We start from the raw sequence: 18,764 nt of genomic DNA, 5'->3' as shown, positions 1-18,764 counted from the left end.
TTAATACGGTGAATGCGGGGCGCCTGAGTGGCTCCGTTGGTTGAGCATCTGACTTTGGCTCAGGTCATGATCTCGCGTTCCATGGGTTCGAGCCCCGCATCGGGCTCTGTGCTGACATCTCAGAGCCTGGAGCCTGCTTTGGATTCTTTGTCTCCCTCTCTGTCTGCCCCTCCCCCCACTTGTGTTCCATGTCTCTCTCTCTCTCTCTCTCTCTCTCTCTCCTCAAAAATAAAAATAAATATAAAAAAATACTGTGAATGCAATGTCTTGGGAGCAATATGCCAAACATGCTGGTACGATATCCTTGAGAAACAGTGGGTATACCTTGAGGTCTTTTCCCTACTCAAGAAGTTCAAATTGTGGCAGAACACAATGAGCCCCTGAGAAGGGCACAAGAGGCAAGATGAGGTGACGACAGGGGGAGGGAAGGGAGTGGAGACGCTCACGCTACAAAAGGACAGCTCAGATCATCTTAACTTACAAAATGGAAAACCCTCAGCACCTTGTTCACCTGAGCAGAAGGAAGGGTATATCTTCCCTTCTTTTTAATCTAGAGAGGATGGGGACTCAGCTTTGAAACCTGTGCTTCAAAGTAGGAGAACACACGTGCCTCTAAACACCAGAGAAAACTTCCTGCCTGTGAAAATCTGATCAGACCTAGGAGTCAGTTGGCACTCAGATGCTGGTTCAGCCCTTTACCTAAAAACTGAGAAATGTTAGTGTCCCCCTCCTCAATATTCGATATTCAAGGAACAGGAGTCCAGAACCATGGAGCTTCAGTAGCCTCCAGTGTTCCTCAGGCTCCAACTCAGACACCTTAACTTAGAAGAGGACAATGTTTACGAATGCTGTCACTGCCACCTAGAGGTGAAAGGAAGGCACGGCTCAGCCAGCTACAAGCTGGTTAACCGAGCTCACCCTCCAATTCTAGTCACAGGATGCATCGAAGAATTTAGGTACATGATGTAATTAAAAAAGTATTCTAAAATAACAGTTTCCAGAGTACAATAGCATGTGTCAAAGTAACTAAACTTAAATAGGTAGCCTTCTTTTACACCATGAGATTTCCCATCTTCCAAGTGCATTTTCTAAAATACACAAACACACACAGGCCATGCTTTTTAGCTTGTCATGGCTGACCGTGGGTACAAAGCACCCCCACCCCCCGAACTGCTGTGCCCTATAAGGCCCCTCACATAAAAGGAACTTCACGGTAAGCGAGCTAGTAAATATATATTATACGGTGCAAATGCTAGTTTTGTGGGGGAAAGGAACACAAGCACAGCAAAGTTATGTATTTATTTTAAACAATGTAAAGGGCCTATGAAAATATTATTACTTGTAAAACTCTGTGGCTGTGGGGGAAATTTTTCAGATTATTACAACTTGAACTCAATTTTGTAATAAGTAAGCCACATTACCTTAAAACCTAAAAAGTACCTCAAGAGAAACAAAATAATGTATAAACAATCACTGTGAAGCATATTACTTGCTGGAGGGGGGTGGGGTGGGGTGCAGCTAATGCCCCCAAAATACAAGAGGCATGAAACAGCTCAGGCCATGAGCTCTGAAGTCAGATCCGTGAGTTCAAATCCCACTCCACCACCATCTGGCTGGAAGCGCTCCAAAAAGTGACCAAGTTCCCTTGTCCCAACTGCAAAACTGCATCAACTGTAAGGCTGTTGTGAGCATTGAAATGAATGTTTGGTATGTAACAGGTAACAAATGTGGGATTTTTTTTTTCTAGTTGAGTTGTAAAGAACAATGACAAATTATCTTAATGCCCCAGGGTCACCATAACAATTGCCACTGCATGAAAATGTACAATGTGATCCTACAGCCCGGTTGGCAAAGGTGTGTGTTTACATACAGATGGTTATTCCCACCTGCGGATATACAAGTGCAGCTTAAAGTAACATGACTGATTTTCTGTAATCTGAAATCCATCTGGGTACGCTCTATTTTTCTGAGTTGAACACAAAAGGAAGAAACAGCCTGATCTTAACACACTCTTTAATGGATTCACTCTGATAAACACCCCTCCTCCCCCAAAAGTCTCTTACCTAGCCAGCCCTTCTTCATAGAGATAGATGACAAGGGGATCGTAGGAAGTCACAAGCACATAGAGGCGCACATCAAACTTGAAATCTAGAAAAAAAATTGGGGTTCACAGGAAAAATGCAGGTCATTTGTTTTCTGTTGTAAGACGAACAAGACAATGTAACAAAGAAATATGAAAGAAAGACTAATCTCCCAACAAAACACATACTGCCTGCAGCACACCTTGCCTTCTGAGAATAATTATATATTTCATATATATGTGTGTATATATATATGTGTATATATGTATACATATATATGTGTGTATATATATATACACACACATAAAATGTGAAAGAGAGCTTACACATACGTACCACACAGTCTTCACATATATGTGCTATAAAGCATTTGCTTTTCTATTCATTTCTATTTCACTGTCAAAATAATCCCACAAGGTACAGAAGGCACCAGCCTCATCTCTGGGGCCACAGCTGCCAAGAACTTCACACTAGCTTCATAAAGGCTTACTAGAGAAGACTGTGAAAATATGTTTTAAAATTAGCAAGATCTAGCCCAGTCCAGCCAACAGCCTAATCTCAACTCACCATCTATGAGCAGGGGGTTGTTAATGTAACGGGAGACCAGGATGTTCTCTTCCAGGGAAATCTGGTTCGGCTATGGAGTAAAGACAAAGAATAAAAGGACAGAAATGCAAAGGAATCCTAATTTACAATAAGGGAGCAGAGTTCTTGACCTTTTAGAAATGATAAAATGGCAAACTAAAACTCTAAGACAAGTTTCCCTACAAGCTACCTCTATATTCAACTGGCCACATAACACTTAGAAACACTACGGATATCCAATTACAGTAGGGGTGAAAAATAAATTTACACAGCACTTGTCACATAATAAATAGAGCCATAACAGCTTTAAAGATTTATATACATGACATTAAATAGTTACATGCCAAGACAATAAAAGCTACTTAAAAAATAAATAAAAATGTGTTTTCTCCCAAGTGTAAAGGGTGATGGAAATTTTAAAATACTACCATTCTTCTTTTTTTTTTTTAATGTTTATTTATTTTTGAGACAGAGAGAGACAGAGCATGAACAGGGGAGGGGCAGAGAGAGAGGGAGACACGGAATCTGAAGCAGGCTCCAGGCTCCGAGCCGTCAGCACAGAGCCCGATGCGGGGCTTGAACTCACAGACTGTGAGATCATGACCTGAGCCGAAGTCGGAAGCTTAACCGACGGAGCCACCCAGGCGCCCCTAAATACTACCATTATTCTTAAGTGAAGACTTTCGTTAAGTTGCTTAGAAAACTTACAGATCTTTCCACAATGGATCCTGGCATTTGGGAAATGGGATGGATGTTTCATGGGCTCATCAGTTGTACGTCCTATGCCACTACGTATCAAGAATGAACTAGCCCTTTTAAAGAGTTTTTCCATGAAAAAAGAGTTGTTTCTACAACAAATAATCATGAGTATTTGGATACTGTATAAGGTACTTAGGATACAGTGATGAACAAAACACACACAATCTCTGCCCTCAGAGCCTAATCCCTACTTCTGAAGAGTTTAATATTTAGGTAAAGGGACAGCAAAATATAGAGTTGTTTTTTTTTTTTTTTAATGTTTGTTTATTTGCGAGAGAATGCAAACAAGGGAAGGGCAGAGAGAGGGAAACAGGATCAGAAGCAGGCTCTGCGCTGACAGCAGTGAGCCCGATGTGGGGCTCAAACTCACGATCTACAAGATCATGACCTGGGCCAAGGTTGGACGCTCAGCCAAAGGCGCCCCCAAAATATATAATTTGAAAGAACACAAACCAGCATATCTGCAAGCACAAGACATGAGACTGCAAAATACAAGTGCAGATGAGTTAGTGGGATGATCAGTCAGGGAAGGCCTTTCCTGGAAGAGTAGGTGCAGAAGTGAGTGTTGAAAGCTATTGAGCACATGGTAGAAAGGAAAGGAAGCTGCCGTGGAAAGATGGCAGCACAAAGCTCAGGAGAAAGGAGAGGAGACAGATTCACTGACCTGGGGCTAAAAGACAGACCTGGGGAATAATGAAAAGGTATGGTTAGAATATTAGGAGACCCCGCTGGCAAAGGGATTCGAACCCCCAACAAGGGTTAAGTTGGCCTGAACATGGTGGGGAGCAGGAAATTATTATGGATTCTTGATTAAGTAAATAGTAAGGTTAAAATATAGGGAATAGCACAACTCTGTGTGGGATTATATTAAGGCAGAAAAACGAGCTGGAAGCCACCACAATCTATCCAGGACAAAAGGAGTCCAAAAGGGAAGTGGCTATAGTAATAACTGCAATGATAACAGCTACGGTAGTGGCAACAGAAGTTAACGATTAAAATTTGCAGAAAAAAATAAAATTTAACAAATGCACTGAATGAACATTTGCTGTGTGTCTAGCGCTGTTCTAGTTTTTCACAAGTATTATTTCACTTAATCCTCCCCCAACCCTACGAGGCAGGTATATCACCATCTAAATATTACAGATGTCACACAGTGACAGAGCAGCATTTGAACTCAGGCAGTCTGCCTCGGAGGCTTAACTCTTAGGTACTATTCACATCTTTTCCCAAAGTCCTGACCTATAATACTGTCCCCCAATTTCAAAAGACTGTCTTTATAGCAGTGCATTTGCTACCCCCAAATACTACATAAAATAAGGATAATTTTGTGGCCCGTAACATCAAACACGATGAGCAACCCCAGGGGCAAGAGAAAGAGACTCCCCTCTCATTTCCCACTGTTGCTGTCCCACACTCAGAACACAACTTTCACAACCCATCTCCCTGCATCACACGGACATGGCAACAATCACTGCTGATTCATACTCATGGACTTGAGCACCCACACCATTTCCAGACTCCCTTACTTTTCGTGATCACTTTCTCACAAGTGCTATCTCCATTTGGAGTCGAGTTAGTGCGTAAGAACTGATGAATCATAGCACAAAGGAGCAAGCCTCAAGTCTGTGTTCCAAACCTAAAATAAAGTTGCAGACCTCTTCCCACTGAGTAACACCTACAGGTTGCAACAGATATCGACCACCCAACTTTCCTCTGAACCAGAGACTACACTGGTAATCGTCTTCATTCCATAACACATCTACTGTCCTTGCCCATTTCCTCTCTTCCCTCCCTCGTCATACACATTTGTCCCCTGGGTTATGCATAACATAATCTCGCACATTATTTAGGTAACTTTAATATTTGTTCAGTGGTCTGAACCTCTCATCTCTACCTGCACCAGGAATTCAACTGTAACCTCAACGAAGAAGAGAAGGGTCTGGGTATAGTTTTTTTGTGTAGTGTTACATACATTACATGAGTTGCTAAGAAGCAACTAACGAAAGCCTTTTGATATTTTCAAGCCTGTTTCCTTTTCATCCATCCCCAACTGACTCACTTCAAATGAGTTCAAGTCCAAGCTCCAAATGCCCTCCAAAGTATGCTAAAGCAAGATCTAAACTGTTGGGAAAGTTGGAAATACATCCATTTTTCTAAATGGACTTTAAGACTAAATCTCATGGTATCTGTTAAGTTGTTGTAAGGTAGAGTGGTACAGTGGTTAAGAGTGTTATGCTCTGGAATCAGCTAGACCTGAATTATAATTTTGACTCTACCACTTACCAAGGAAATAACAGTAAACTACCTCATGGGGTTCTTCTAAAGACTACCTGAGTCTGTATCTGGAAGGTACAGGGGTAGGCACACATTAAATGCGCAAGAAATATCAGTTATTACTCTTAGTGCAAACTCCGTAGCACCTCTAGGGTTCTACGAAGTTCCACAACCCAACAGCCTGCATCATCATCATCATAGCACTCCACACACCCCTCCGCTCAGAGCCGTGCACCGAGTTATAACGAAGATACGTTAGCTTAGTATCAGTGTTAGCATTAAGAGATAATCCCTACTCCTCAAAAGGTTTTAAGGAGCGGCAGCACCTGGCACACAGCAAGGACTCCCTAAATATTTCTTGAACAATGAAGAAAAAAATAAGAGAGCGCTTAAGATAACAACATATAAACAAATAGAAACAAGAGAGCTATACGGAATTATGTTCACAGAGTAAATAGAGTAAACCAAATACCCCCCCTGCTACTTCAAAATCTCAAAGAAAACATTAATATGAGATAATGACAAAGAAGAATGATCTGACTTCCATAATCAAAGTCACACCTTAATCAGAAAATGCCGGCGCTTTCCCTCCTCGACTTGAATATACTACATGGGGAAAATAGGGCACTTAGTCACGGAGGGAGATGGAGCAAACAGAGCTCTGCTCCTCTGGGCTGTATTTCTAGAGTTAATAGAGCACATCATAAGAGAGGAAGGTAGCTGACTGGCCAAGATAACTTCTGTCTGCAGGAGCTCATACTTCTCTCTTCAGTATTTCATAAAAGTAACGCTTTTTCTATCCTTTATCCCGTTCTTGTAATGGTAAAAGTTGCCGTTTGCAGATATTTTCCAAAAGGTTATGACTATTATTGGGAATTTTTAGTGAGAGCCCCTCTCCAGTGGGGAAGACAGGGAAAGATATTTTTATTTGGCCTTCACACCTAACTCCACCCGCCCCCCAAGTCCCGCACCCGCTCACTTCAGTTCAGCTCACAGACCCTCTCTGCCTGAGCACTCCGGCCCCCTCCCCCTCAAATCTGAAAGGAAAGCAGGCAGCAGCCTTGGAAAGAGTTACTTCATCCAGTTGGCTAATGGGTCACATATTCCATGGGAAAAGATCCAGGTATGGAAAAGAGGGGATGGTGAGGCCTTGTGCATAAGCAGAGAGAGAAGAGTATTAACTACATGGTTTGTAGGCCTGCGTAAAAGGTGATAAAATTCCAGTTTGGGGAGTGAAATGGGAATATTTTCCCATTATGTCCACATGTTGCCCGCCCCCCCCCCCCCCCCCAACCCCGCGCCTGCTGGCATCTTCCCAGGCTTCTGTCTGGCACCTCCACCAAATACCTCAAAGAATCAGACTCATTCCAAAGCCTCACTGAGGAGGAGGAGGGAGGCAAAGGGTCCTGCCAAGTACTTTGATCTACGCAGGGGGTCTCTAGGGATTCAGCCCAGGGAGAGGTGGGAGGGAGAAAGAGAGCCTGCCAAGTGCATTCTCTAAAGACTTGTCACCCTCCTTAGGAGACTCCATCCAGGGAAGAGTCAGGGCACTGGGTTCTCAGCCCCACTGAGGAAAGTTTAACTTTTCTATCCTTTATGATGTTGGTTTCAAAATAACAAATCACCAGGGCAAAAGAGCATTCCAAAAGAAAAAAAGCCCCAGATGAGCTGGAAATAGATCCTATTCTTTTTGACTCATGTCTAAGAAAATAAAAAGCAAACTTGTACCACAGTTGACTTTCAATAGCAATTCCATTTGGCAGCTAAAACCCAGACCCAAACCAGTGCCGTCTAAGAGATTCAAACAACACTGGAGCCCCTGGCGCGGAGCTGAAGGAAAAGCTGTCCGACAGGAGCCTTCGCGCCAAGGTCAGAACAGAAACGAGAAAAGAGAGATCCAAAGCATGTGACCAGGGCCTTCTGTCACAAGACACTCCAGGGAAAAGGGCCTCCAGAGTGACCCGGGGCCAGGTAACAGCACTTGTAGCCTGGGGCTCAGGCTGGAGTAGCTGCTGTACCACAACCAGATCCTGTATTTCTGTAGCACGTAAGATCTGCTATTATTGCTATTATTGCTCAGTTTTCAGTCCAGACTGAATTTAAGGACTTTTCAATGTGAAAGACCTCTCAGAAAGTTAGTTTCTGTGCGTGTAGGAAATAGCTCAGACCATGTAAAAAGAGAATTGGGGAATTTAAAACAGAGTACTTGACCTCCTCCCTGCCCCCCCCCCCCCACACACACTCCCTTTCTTCCCTTCCAGAGTCCCACTGGAAGGACAGTGAAGAGGTTTTTAAAAGAATGAAATAATAACAAAGCTAGAAAACATTTAAAGGAGCCAATAAGAGACCAAAAGTTTAAGGAAACCCTGAAAGATAGAAAGCAGATGGGATCAGGTTGAGAAAACAGAGCAGAAGAAGGAAAATAACAGAGATGAGGGTGATCTCAAGGAGCCTCTGAGAAATTCCAAGCTGGCAGTGAACAAACATGGCCCAGGAGTGGGCCGAGGAACAAGAACCAGGTAATTAATTCTTAATTAAGTGAGTGGCCCTCCTCCAACACCCAAAGCTTGGCCCTCAGAATAGAACCTAACGATGATATTCTGGGGAGGACGTCTTGTGTCGGTAGAGAGATCAGACAGAGGAGTGGAATTTGAGGCCACTCTATCCCTACAACAGACACACAGGAAAAGACAGGAAAGGTAGTGCTGACCAGGGGCGAAATCACCAAAATCTTCCTCTGTATTCAGAATAAGGCCTGCTCTATTTTGGCAGGGGTGGACAGAAAGAAACACACTCCTCACTCCCGTCCACTCCCAGCCTGTGAGTCAACACAGTTTGCCCTTGCACAAAACTGAGTTAGCCTCCTGTCCAGGGAGAAACTACTAGGGAATTACTCCTACAGGACAGTACGGGAAACCTAGGTCAGCTGTCAATTTCAATCAGTCTAGTCTTTTGTTCACAAATACAACTCAACATCTAAGGTCACTGAAACTGAGAAAGCCCAACAGCATGGGGGGGAAAAGGCAATCCCAAGAAAATACACAAAACAGAAGAGAACTTTTAAGAAACTTTCAACTGATACCCTTACTAAGGCCAACCAGCAAACTGTATCCATTAATCCATTAAGCAACTACAGGCTGTTATTAAAGAAAACAAAAAGGCAAATCAGAAAATGAAAGTTTCTACAAACTATGATAGCCAATACATAAATACAGTAGATAAAATGAACATTAAAATGCATAAAGCTCAAACTGGTGATCCAGAAAGATCAAGATGGGGGAGAATCAAGAATTTAAAATCAGAGACAAGTTGACAAAAAAGAAAGACCAAGAATGCCTCAAAAAAGAGGTCTAGTAGCAGAGACAAAGATAAAAAAATGGATAATTTCTCCTGAAACAAAGAAAAACACTAGTTTCCAGACTAAAAGGGTTGACCAAATGTCCAGAAGTAAGAATGAGAAAAGACCCAGAATGAAATGCTGGTGAAATTTCAGAATTCAATGCTGTGAAGTTTCTACTCAGTTTAATTAAATTTTTTACTCAACTTAAAGATAAAGCAGAGAAATGGAATCACAGTTATTGAAGATAACATAATTGTATAAACCCTGAAATATAAAAGGTAATCAGTAATGGAATGTGGAAGGGAGGGTAGATGGCGATGTGAGGGTGAAGCATATCAAAATGGGAATTAAACACATTGTAAAGTTAAGAAAAGAAACATAAATCAACTATATTAGGTTAAAAACTACCGTTAAAAGTCTAGGAAGTGAGGGGCGCCTGGGTGGCTCAGTCAATTGAGCATCAGACTTCGGCTCACATTATGATCTTACAGCGAGTTCAAGCCCCGCGTCGGGCTCTATGCTGACAGCTCAGAGCCTGGAGCCTGCTTTAGATTGTGTGTCTCCCTCTCTCTCTCTGCCTCTTCCCGCTCTCATGCTATGTCTCTCTCTCTCTCTCAAAAATAAATAAACGTTAAAAAAAAAAAGTCTAGGAAGTGAGGCTGGGATTGAAATTTTATTTACTCCGTATATGTACTCGACTTAACAAACAACTTTGAATGAGGATTTGGCAAAGAATCAAGATACTGATGACTTTTGAAAAACAGAAAAGGATAAGGCAGGAGGAGGAGGAGAGAGGGAGATACAGAAACAGCGTCAAGAATTCCATACCACACCAAGGTTCATTTCCTCAATGACCTTGAGGGCAGGAACCCACAGTTCTGCTCACAAGAGAAACTAAATGTGTGTCCTACCAATGAATGCTTAGTGCTGAGGAATATGACAATATGCTAAAAGTAGAAAAGGAACCTCTTTTCTGCTGACCCCAAAGGCTGCTCTTCCTCAACATGTGATCAAGTGACTTTTTAGCCATAAGGTAACTGTTGGCACAGGAAGAGGTTACTGACAGTAAGGTGAATAGTAGCCAACTCACACCCAACCTCACCTCACACTTCTGAATGCAGATTTCAGAAAGGAACACCTACTCTCAATGAAAAAAAAAAAATCGTATCAGGAGGAGGGTGAAGCAGGGAAAAGCCAATAAGAAGAGAGGGTGCCAGGGCACCTGCCTGGATCAGTCGGTGGAGCGTGTGACTCTCGATCTTGTAGTTGTGAGTTCAAGCCCCATGTTTGGGTATGGACCTTACTTTAAAAAAAAAAAAAAAAAAAAAGGGGGCGCCTGGGTGGCTCAGTCGGTGGAGCGCCCGACTTCGGCTCAGGTCATGATCTCACGGTCCGTGAGTTCGAGCCCCGCGTCGGGCTCTGTGCTGACGGCTCAGAGCCTGGAGCCTGCTTCGGGTTCTGTGTCCCCCTCTCTCTCTGACCCTCCCCCGTTCATGCTCTCTCTCTGTCTCAAAAAAAAAAAACAAACATTAAATAAATAAATAAATAAATAAATAAATAAATAAATAAAAATAAAAATAAGAAAAGCAGCAGCAGCAGCAGAGGGTGCCACCTGCTGCATACTTACATTGTTGATCAGGTAGACACCCCGCCCCCTAGAAGAGGCCACTGGTTTTACTATCCAAGGTCCCCGGTCCTTTGAGTATGAATCTGCTCAAAATATTGGGAGATTAAAAGGGAGAGAGAGAAACAAAGAGAAAGAAAGGACAAGAGTTTGTCATCTTAAATTTCAACAATGGTTAACTAGATACCCGAAGCGTTCTCCAGGTTTGTAAGTGAAGGGCAGCACAGCTAAAATAACCTGTATTTCTAAACCAGCTTCAAAAATGCGCACAAAAACAGAGCAGGGGTGGGGAGGGAAAAGGAGGAGGAGGAGGCAGCAAAATTACATATTTCTTCCACCATTTCCCCTCTTTCTTGAATGAGAGAGTGAAAGCAAAATAAGGCAACTAACTATCTGATGTTGGTTTATCACTGTCACAAAACAGCCTTCACGAATCTTGAGATTCTCGCCTCCATTAACCCGAGGGCGTCCAGAAGCTCACACTGCAGAGTGCCAATATGAGTCAAACACTACGTCGCCTGAAATGACTAATTTCCTTAAGTGATCACTCTTAGCTTGTAAGAAAAAAAAAATCATCTTAAATCAAACCATGTGCAAGCGGCGCAGGAGGACAATAATTTACAAGTGATTAAAAGGTGCCCTTTACCTTTTTATACACACAATATAGTGATTCAACGTTTATATACGTAACGAAGTAACACAATGGGGGTAGTTACCCTCTGTCACCACACACAGTCATTGCAATATTATTGACCATATTCCTACAGTGTACTTTTCATCCCTGTGACTTATTCACTTTAAAACTGGAAGCCTGTGCACCTGTGAATCCCCTACACCCGTTTCGCCCACCCTTCCCACCCACCTCCCCTCTGGCAGCCACCAGTTTGTTCTCCACATTGATGAGTCTTTTTCTGTTTTTTTTTTTGTTTAAGATCCCACATATAAGTGAAATCATATGGTGTTTGTCTTTCTCTGTCTAATTTATTTCACGTAATACAATACCCTCTCGGTCCATCCATGTTGTCATGAATGGCAAGATTTCATTCTTTCTTTGCCTGAGTAATATTCCATTGTGCACACGTATCAATCATATCTTTATCTGTCATCTGTGGATGGACCCTTAGGTTGCTTCCATATTTTGGCTATTGTAAATAATGAAGCAATAAACACAGAAGTGCATATATCTTTTTGAATTAGTGCTTTCATTTTCTCCTGTAAATACTGAGTAGAATTGCCGGGTCATATATTTCTATTTGAATTTTTTCAGGAACCTCCACGCCAATTTCCAAAGCAGCTGCCCCAGCTTACATGCCCACCAACCATGCACACGGGCTCCCTTTTCTCCACGTCCTTGCCAATACTTGCTATTTCTTGTCTTTTTCACACTAGCCATTCTGACAGGTGTGAGGCGACATCTCCTCGTGGTTTTGATTTGCATTTCCCTGATGATGAGTGATGTTGAGCATCTTTCCACGTGTCTGTTCTTGATTTAACCCTCTCCTGGCTCCTCTGGGACCCCATTCCTTAGCTCCTATCTTCAAGCTCTCTCTCCTCTCTGGGTGCTTCTTCACTTTTTCTCTCCCTTATGATCACATCTACCTCCATACCTGCGATTTCCAGAATCTATTGCCAGAACTCAACTCTGCCTTTACAACTGCCTGCAAATCACCGCATGGAAGCCTCTAGGCATCTCAAATCCACACTTGCTCCCAAATTTCACACTCCTCATCCCTTTTAATAGCTCTTCTTTTACAGTTCTGGTTACACTCCCTGGTTAAAAACATGCTTCTTAGCAGGGCGCCTGGGTGGCTCAGTCAGTTAAGCGGCTGACTTCGGCTCAGGTCATGATCTCATTGTCTGTGAGTTGGCTCTGTGCTGACGGCTCGGAGCCTGGAGCCTGTTTCAGGTTCTGTGTCTCCCTCTCTCTTTGCCCCTCCCCTGCTCACACTCTGTCTCTCTCACTCTCGAAAATGAGTAAATGTTTAAAAAAAGCAAAAAACATTAAAAAAGTGTGCTTCTAAGCTTCTTAACTTCCCAGATTCACACCTCTAGAGCCATCTTTGACCCTGGCCTCACTACTTAAAGCCAGCTGGTACACTCTGTTTATTCTATCGCTCTTTCCACTCCCTCTTTTCCATTCCAGCTACCTGGTTCAGTTCAACTGCACTTCTTCTCTGGATTGCTGCAATTAACCTTCCAAGTGACCACTGCGTTCCTCCCCTTGCTCCCTCCAATTCATTTCACACAATTATTTTTCTAAAGGCTAACCTGCGTTCCTTTCCTTCTCAAAAATCTATTGCTCACACTCGAGTGGGCAATGGAGGGCAGGAACATAAGCCATGGAGAAAATGGAATTTCTGGGCTATCATATGGCGGGTGGAGACCAAAGGAAGAGAAGAACTTAAAATAGCCTTTATGGAGAAGAGGAATGTCTTTCTGAAAGAAGTGGTACAAATAGGTGTGTTTCTCCCCTAATATGTAACCTTAGCAACTCAACTAACCCAACGATGTTGGATCTCCCCCAAATGAATTTTAGCTTAGAGGTCATGGACTCTGGACAACTGGCAAAGAATGAATGGCATCCTGGCAAGACTGAAATCAAGATGACTCCTCTTGACTATCATGTCTTCCCTCTCCCCCCTTTTCCACAAACATGGTGGGTCCCTGCTGTGGTCTTTGGTGATGACATCATTAAGTGATTTGTTTGGGGGACTGAAGAACACCATTTGCCTACAGTAACTGTCCTGGGGCTAAACATGGTGGCCCTGAGTTACGGCTGTATTAATTCTGTGTGTTCTATTGACCTTTTGAATTCATTTTTGTTAAAAAGTAGAGCACATACGAGTTTGAATAATACGCTAAAGAAGCAATCCTACTGAAAGACAGGTCACGCTTGAACTGATGGAGGAATCCTAACTCTATCCAGTCATCTGAATGAGCATCCCCACCCCTGAACCTGCCTCCAAAGGGAAAACAACAGGATAAGAAATAGCAGAGAGAGGACAAAGGGAATTTTCATTTCAGATTCCTGTAGACTTTAATAGGGAATTATTGTACACTTTAACAGGAGTTTTCACACCTGGGCCATGTTGCTAACACGTTAGTTGAAGTATTTTTTATGCTATCGTGTTGGCTTATCGCATGATCTTTTATTATGTAACAATACATCTCAACGTCACTTGAAAAAGGGAATAACATTGAACACTTATTCAACACCTATCAGGTGCCATTCCAAGTGCTTTCCATGTATTAACCTACTTAAACATCCCAATAACACTATAAGGTCAGTACTAGTAATAAGCCCACTTTACAGAGGAGGAAGCTAAGGCACAGAGCAGTTTAAGTAACGTGGCTAAAGTCACATAATAAAAATTCTAAGCTGTAAGTTTTCGGCTTTGAGTCCAACAACAGAGCTCTTCTGACCCATTCCAGAGCCTTCTGTGGGCAAACAATGAACCGTCAAGCGTCCCCGCTGGAATAGGTGCTATCAGAGAAACGGCCTCACCAGGGTGGAAGCAGGAGATCCTGATGACGGAAGTCCCAGAGGATGAACCCCGCACTGGGCAACCAGACTGTTAAGTCTTACAGGTTAAGAAAATCAAGGGTCAGGAAGTCTAGAGAGAACTTTCTCTTCTCTCCATGCCTCCTCTACCCATAAGACAGGAATAGTCTCTCTCTTGGACTTACCGAGAAGAAAGATATCTATGTGTCTGTCCTCCCCTCGTGTCCTCCTTGATCCTCTCTCACCGGTGTTACCGGGAAGTGGACACTGTGGGCACACTGCCCAGTGTCTTTATGCAACAAGGCCCGGTGGTGAAGAGCCCGGCCTCTAAAACCAAACCACGAAGTGTGAACCTGACGGCACCGTTTGCAACCTGCATGACTTTCGGAAAGCTCCCGACTTCTCCGTGCCTGCCTTCATCTCTTCATCTGTAAACCTGGCATAACAGCGGTGCCTACCTCACAGTAGAAATGCCACTTGGAAGAGGGCTTTACAGAAAGGAAACACTCGTTCCGTATTGGCTCATATTACAACTACTGTGCGGACTCTCACAAAAGACCTGCCTCACACCTTCTCTGTACTCGCACCTCTTCTGTGCACCAAGCCCACTGACTCGGGCTCTGTCCCCAGGGAGGAAAGCCTGAAGCAGCCCATTTCACCTGCTGGGACCTGGGAAGACCGTTCACTTCGAGGCAAAAGAAGTAAGGAGCCCACTGGGAATGGGCTGCAGGCCACAGGTCCCAATCTAGCTTTACCAACCACACAGCTGACATTTGGTTCCCCATTTGGCTAACACATGTATTCTTCAATTCTCCTGAACTCCAACAAGACTGTGACTAACTGGTACCTCTAAACCCTCACACTAAAAAATGCGTGATCATTGAACCTCAAAGGACATTAAGTCACACAAGTCCAGACGTTAAGGTGACAGGAATATTCCCCTAAATGGCAAGAGGAAAACAGACACTCAAAAGGAAGCATATATAGTTCAAATCCAGAAGCATATACTTTCTCACATAGGCACGAAGTCTTGCCAATAAAGAGACTTTTTGTACCTGACAGGGGCATGTGTGCAGGGCACCAATGTGTCCTTCCAGAAATGACAGTGACGAGCTTACTAAAAATACACATACAGGTACATAATCAGAATAAAAAGAGTCTTAAAATTATTTCCCTAACTGTTTTAGTAAAGAAGCACAACTTTTTAAGGATGTGAAAAGCCCTCATTAGTTACTGACTCGAGGTAGCTAGCCCTTGGGGTAAGTCTGCCCCAAGTTCAGGGGCCAAGGATCGGGGCCTTCCCAGCCAGGCACTTACTACAGAATTCTGCATACTCAGCTGGCAGAAGAAAGGTCTGAGGGAGGATGTGAAAAGCCTTGAATCCATGCGTATGCTGCATTCGAATGATGTTTTTGTACAGTCGGTCCTTCCGGGTTAGTTCATATGACCTAAAAATTGTAAAAGTTTTTCCATTTCAGTCATCTGTGAAAGGTTTTCCCGTGTTATCACATACTAAAGAGTTTATAGTTCACAGTTCGGAAGCAGTCATTGAGGACAGTATTACATCTCAAATCTATCACTTTGTCACCTCCAAAGATTTATTAATCATTTTCATAAAATGGATTTCTCTGGTCAGATTTATTCATCAAGGTATAACTTGCATACAGTAAAATCTACCCTTTTTAAGAAGTGTATAATTTAAAAAAAATTTTTTTTAATGTTTGTTTATTTTTGAAAGAGAGACAGAGTGTGAGTGGGGGAGGAGCAGGGAGAGAGGGAGACACAGAATCTGAAGCAGGCCCTGGGCTCTGAGCTGTCAGCACAGAGCCCAATGCGGGGCTCGAACTCATGAACCACGAGATCATGACCTGAGCTAAAGTCGAACGCTTACTGACTGAACCACCCAGGTGCCCCAAGAAGTGTATAATTCTAAGAGTTTGAACAAACAATGCAATTATGTAACCACCACCACAAACAATTCCAACATCCCAAAAAGTCACCCCAAGTCCCTCTGTAGTGACCCCAAGAGCCTTCCAATCACCTCCAGGCCCTGGCAAGCATTCATCTGTTTTCTGTCCCTATAATTTTGCCCTTTTTCGGAAAGCCAAGGACATGGAATGATATAGCACGCGTCCTTCTGAGACTGGCTTCTTTCGTTGCAACTGGCAACAACTGAGACGTATCCTTGTGGCTGCATGCATCAGAATTTCATTCCTTTTTATGACTCGGTAGTAGTCTACCGCTTGGATGTACCGCAGTTTCTTTATCCATTCACTAGCTGAAGGACATGAGAGCCATTTCCAGTTTTTGAAGATACGGATAAAGTCCCTACAAGCATTTACGTACGGACTTTTGTAAGAATGTAAGCTTTTGCGTGGACGTAAGTTTTCATCTCTCTAGGAATGAGATGGCCGGGTTTAATAAGAGTGTTTGGTAAGTTCTATTAGCTGTCTACTGCTGCATAATAAAATTACCTCCAAAACCTTACAGATGAAAACCGTAACAAAAATTTCTGTGGGTCAGGAGTGTGAGGGGAGCAGGACTGGGCAGTTCTGTCCGGGGCTCCCTCATGAGATGTCAATCACGATGTTGACCAGAGCTACAGCCATCAGGCTTGACTAGGGCTGAAGGACCCACTTTACAAACAGCTCCCCATGTGAATTTTTCTGTAAGGCTAACAGAGTGTCTTTGTGACATGACAGCTGGTTCCTCCTACATCAGGTGACGTGAGAAGGAAAGGGACAAGAACAAAGCTGCAATGACTTTAATGACCTAGTCTCAGAAGTGACACCATGTGACTTCTGCCACATACTGCTCATTAGAAGTCACAAAGTCCAGGGGCGCCTGCGTGGCTCAGTCAGTTAAGTAAGCATCTGACTCTTGGTTCCAGCTCTGGTCATGATCTCACAGTCCGTAAGCTCAAGCCCTGCGTCGGGGTCCGCACTAACAGTGCAGACCTGCTTGGGATTCTCTCTCTCTCTGCCCCTCCCCCCCACCTTGAAACTAAATCAACTTAAAAATAAAAACAAGAAGTTACAAAGTCCAGCTCACACCCAAGAACAGAAAAATTAGCTCAACCATTTGAAGGCAAGGTCAAGGAATTTGCGGACACGTTTTAAAACCAACACGTGTATATGTATTTAACTTTATAAGAAACTGCCAGACTGTTCTCCAAAGTGGCTGTACTGTTTTGCCTTTCCCACTGGCAAAGTTTCAGTGTTGCAGTTGTGCTGTATTCTGACAAGCACTTGGTGTTGTCTGGTGTTTTTTCTTTGTTTTTAGCCATTCCAATAGGCAGTTAGTAGTACCTCGTGTGTGTGTGGTTTTTTTCAGTTTGTTTATTTCTGAGAGACAGAAAGTATAAGCGGGGAGGGGCAGAGAGAGAGGAAGAGAGAGAGAGAATTCTAGGCAGGCTCCATACTGTCAGCAGAGCCCAATGTGAAGCTTGAACCCACAAACCGTGAGATCATCACCTGAACTGAAATCAAGAGTTGGATGCTTAACCGACTGAGCCACCCAGGTGCCCCACCTTGTGTGGTTTTAACTAACATTCCATTAGTGACTATTGATGAGGAACATCTTTTCATGTCTATCTTCCTTGATGAGTATCTGTTCACATATTTTTAGCCCATTTAAAAAAAAAAAAATCCTGTTTATTATTGAGTTTTCAGAGTTTATTATACATTCTTAGATACGAATTCTGTATCAGATATATGTTTTGCAAATATTTTCTCCCAGTTTGTGGCTTACCTTTTCATTTTCTTAACAGTGTCTCTCAAAGAGCAGACATTTTAAATTTTCAGGAAGCCCACTTTATCAACATTTTTCTCTTATGGATCGTGCATTTACTGTTAGAGCTAAGAAATCTTTACCAAATCCAAGTGCATGAAGATTTTCTCCTGTGTTTTATTCTAGAAGTTTTACAGTTTTAGCTTTTACATTTAAATCTGATTCTTTTTGCCAAATGTGTTTTGGTGGGATTTATGAGTATTAAATTTATTCTAACACACTTTAAATATAAATAAACAAAAAAGACTGTGTTCTAAGTTCGACTTTTGATAAATATATTCAAATTTTCAGGGTCCAGAAGCCAAATGCATCAAATAAATTCTAGCTTCATAAAGCTTCACCAGCCACCTGTGACTATTCACTGCTAAAAATCATTATGAAACATTTTAGGTGTTTTATGTTAATTGAATCATAATTCTTTAATAGTACAAAAAAAAATCTAGATTACCCAAATAATGAAAAAACACTAGTAACCAACTAACAAGTACCAAGCCCAAAGCATTCTGGGAATTTTTACACAAAGATACCTAGAGGGTGTGACCTTCTGAGAAACATGGCCTGAAAAAAGATTAGCAGACTTGAAAATAGGACCGGTGAGGAAAACAGAAGATGTGGCTACCTTTCCCACATTTATAGGCCTAATGCCACAGCAGTAACTGTCCAGCCTCTTCTATAACTACATGGAACTTGCATCACCATTAGTAAAACAAGTACCTGCGGGTCGGATATGTTTCTCCTACACAGTGACCAAGATAGACCTTAATGTTAGACTACAATGATCCTATTGTAGTAAAGTACCAGATCACTAGG

General features: G+C 42.7%; 1 protein-coding gene across 23 annotated transcripts in view; it reads right to left on the bottom strand.

Moving 5' to 3' along the window:
* The window catches only part of TTLL5 (tubulin tyrosine ligase like 5), a 299,024-nt gene that overhangs the window by 254,806 nt on the left and 25,454 nt on the right, over positions 1-18,764 (bottom strand). For all 23 annotated transcript variants that reach the window (XR_002074563.2, XR_002074564.2, XM_053889627.1 and 20 more), the window contains exons 6-9: positions 15,483-15,613; positions 10,667-10,749; positions 2,649-2,718; positions 2,064-2,148 (exon numbers count right to left, since the gene is read on the bottom strand). Coding sequence is in view for 21 of the 23 variants with exons in the window: in XM_053889627.1 (XP_053745602.1) it covers positions 2,064-2,148; positions 2,649-2,718; positions 10,667-10,749; positions 15,483-15,613 (369 nt within the window). In the remaining 2 variants the exon portion in view is untranslated. The remainder of the gene's footprint in view (positions 1-2,063; positions 2,149-2,648; positions 2,719-10,666; positions 10,750-15,482; positions 15,614-18,764) is intronic.

The sequence above is a fragment of the Panthera pardus genome, unplaced genomic scaffold (assembly GCF_024362965.1).
Source record: "Panthera pardus isolate Hobbes unplaced genomic scaffold, ASM2436296v1 HiC_scaffold_24, whole genome shotgun sequence".
In the NCBI taxonomy this organism is placed as follows: Eukaryota; Metazoa; Chordata; class Mammalia; order Carnivora; family Felidae; genus Panthera; species Panthera pardus.
This window is presented reverse-complemented; position numbering and strand designations above follow the sequence as displayed.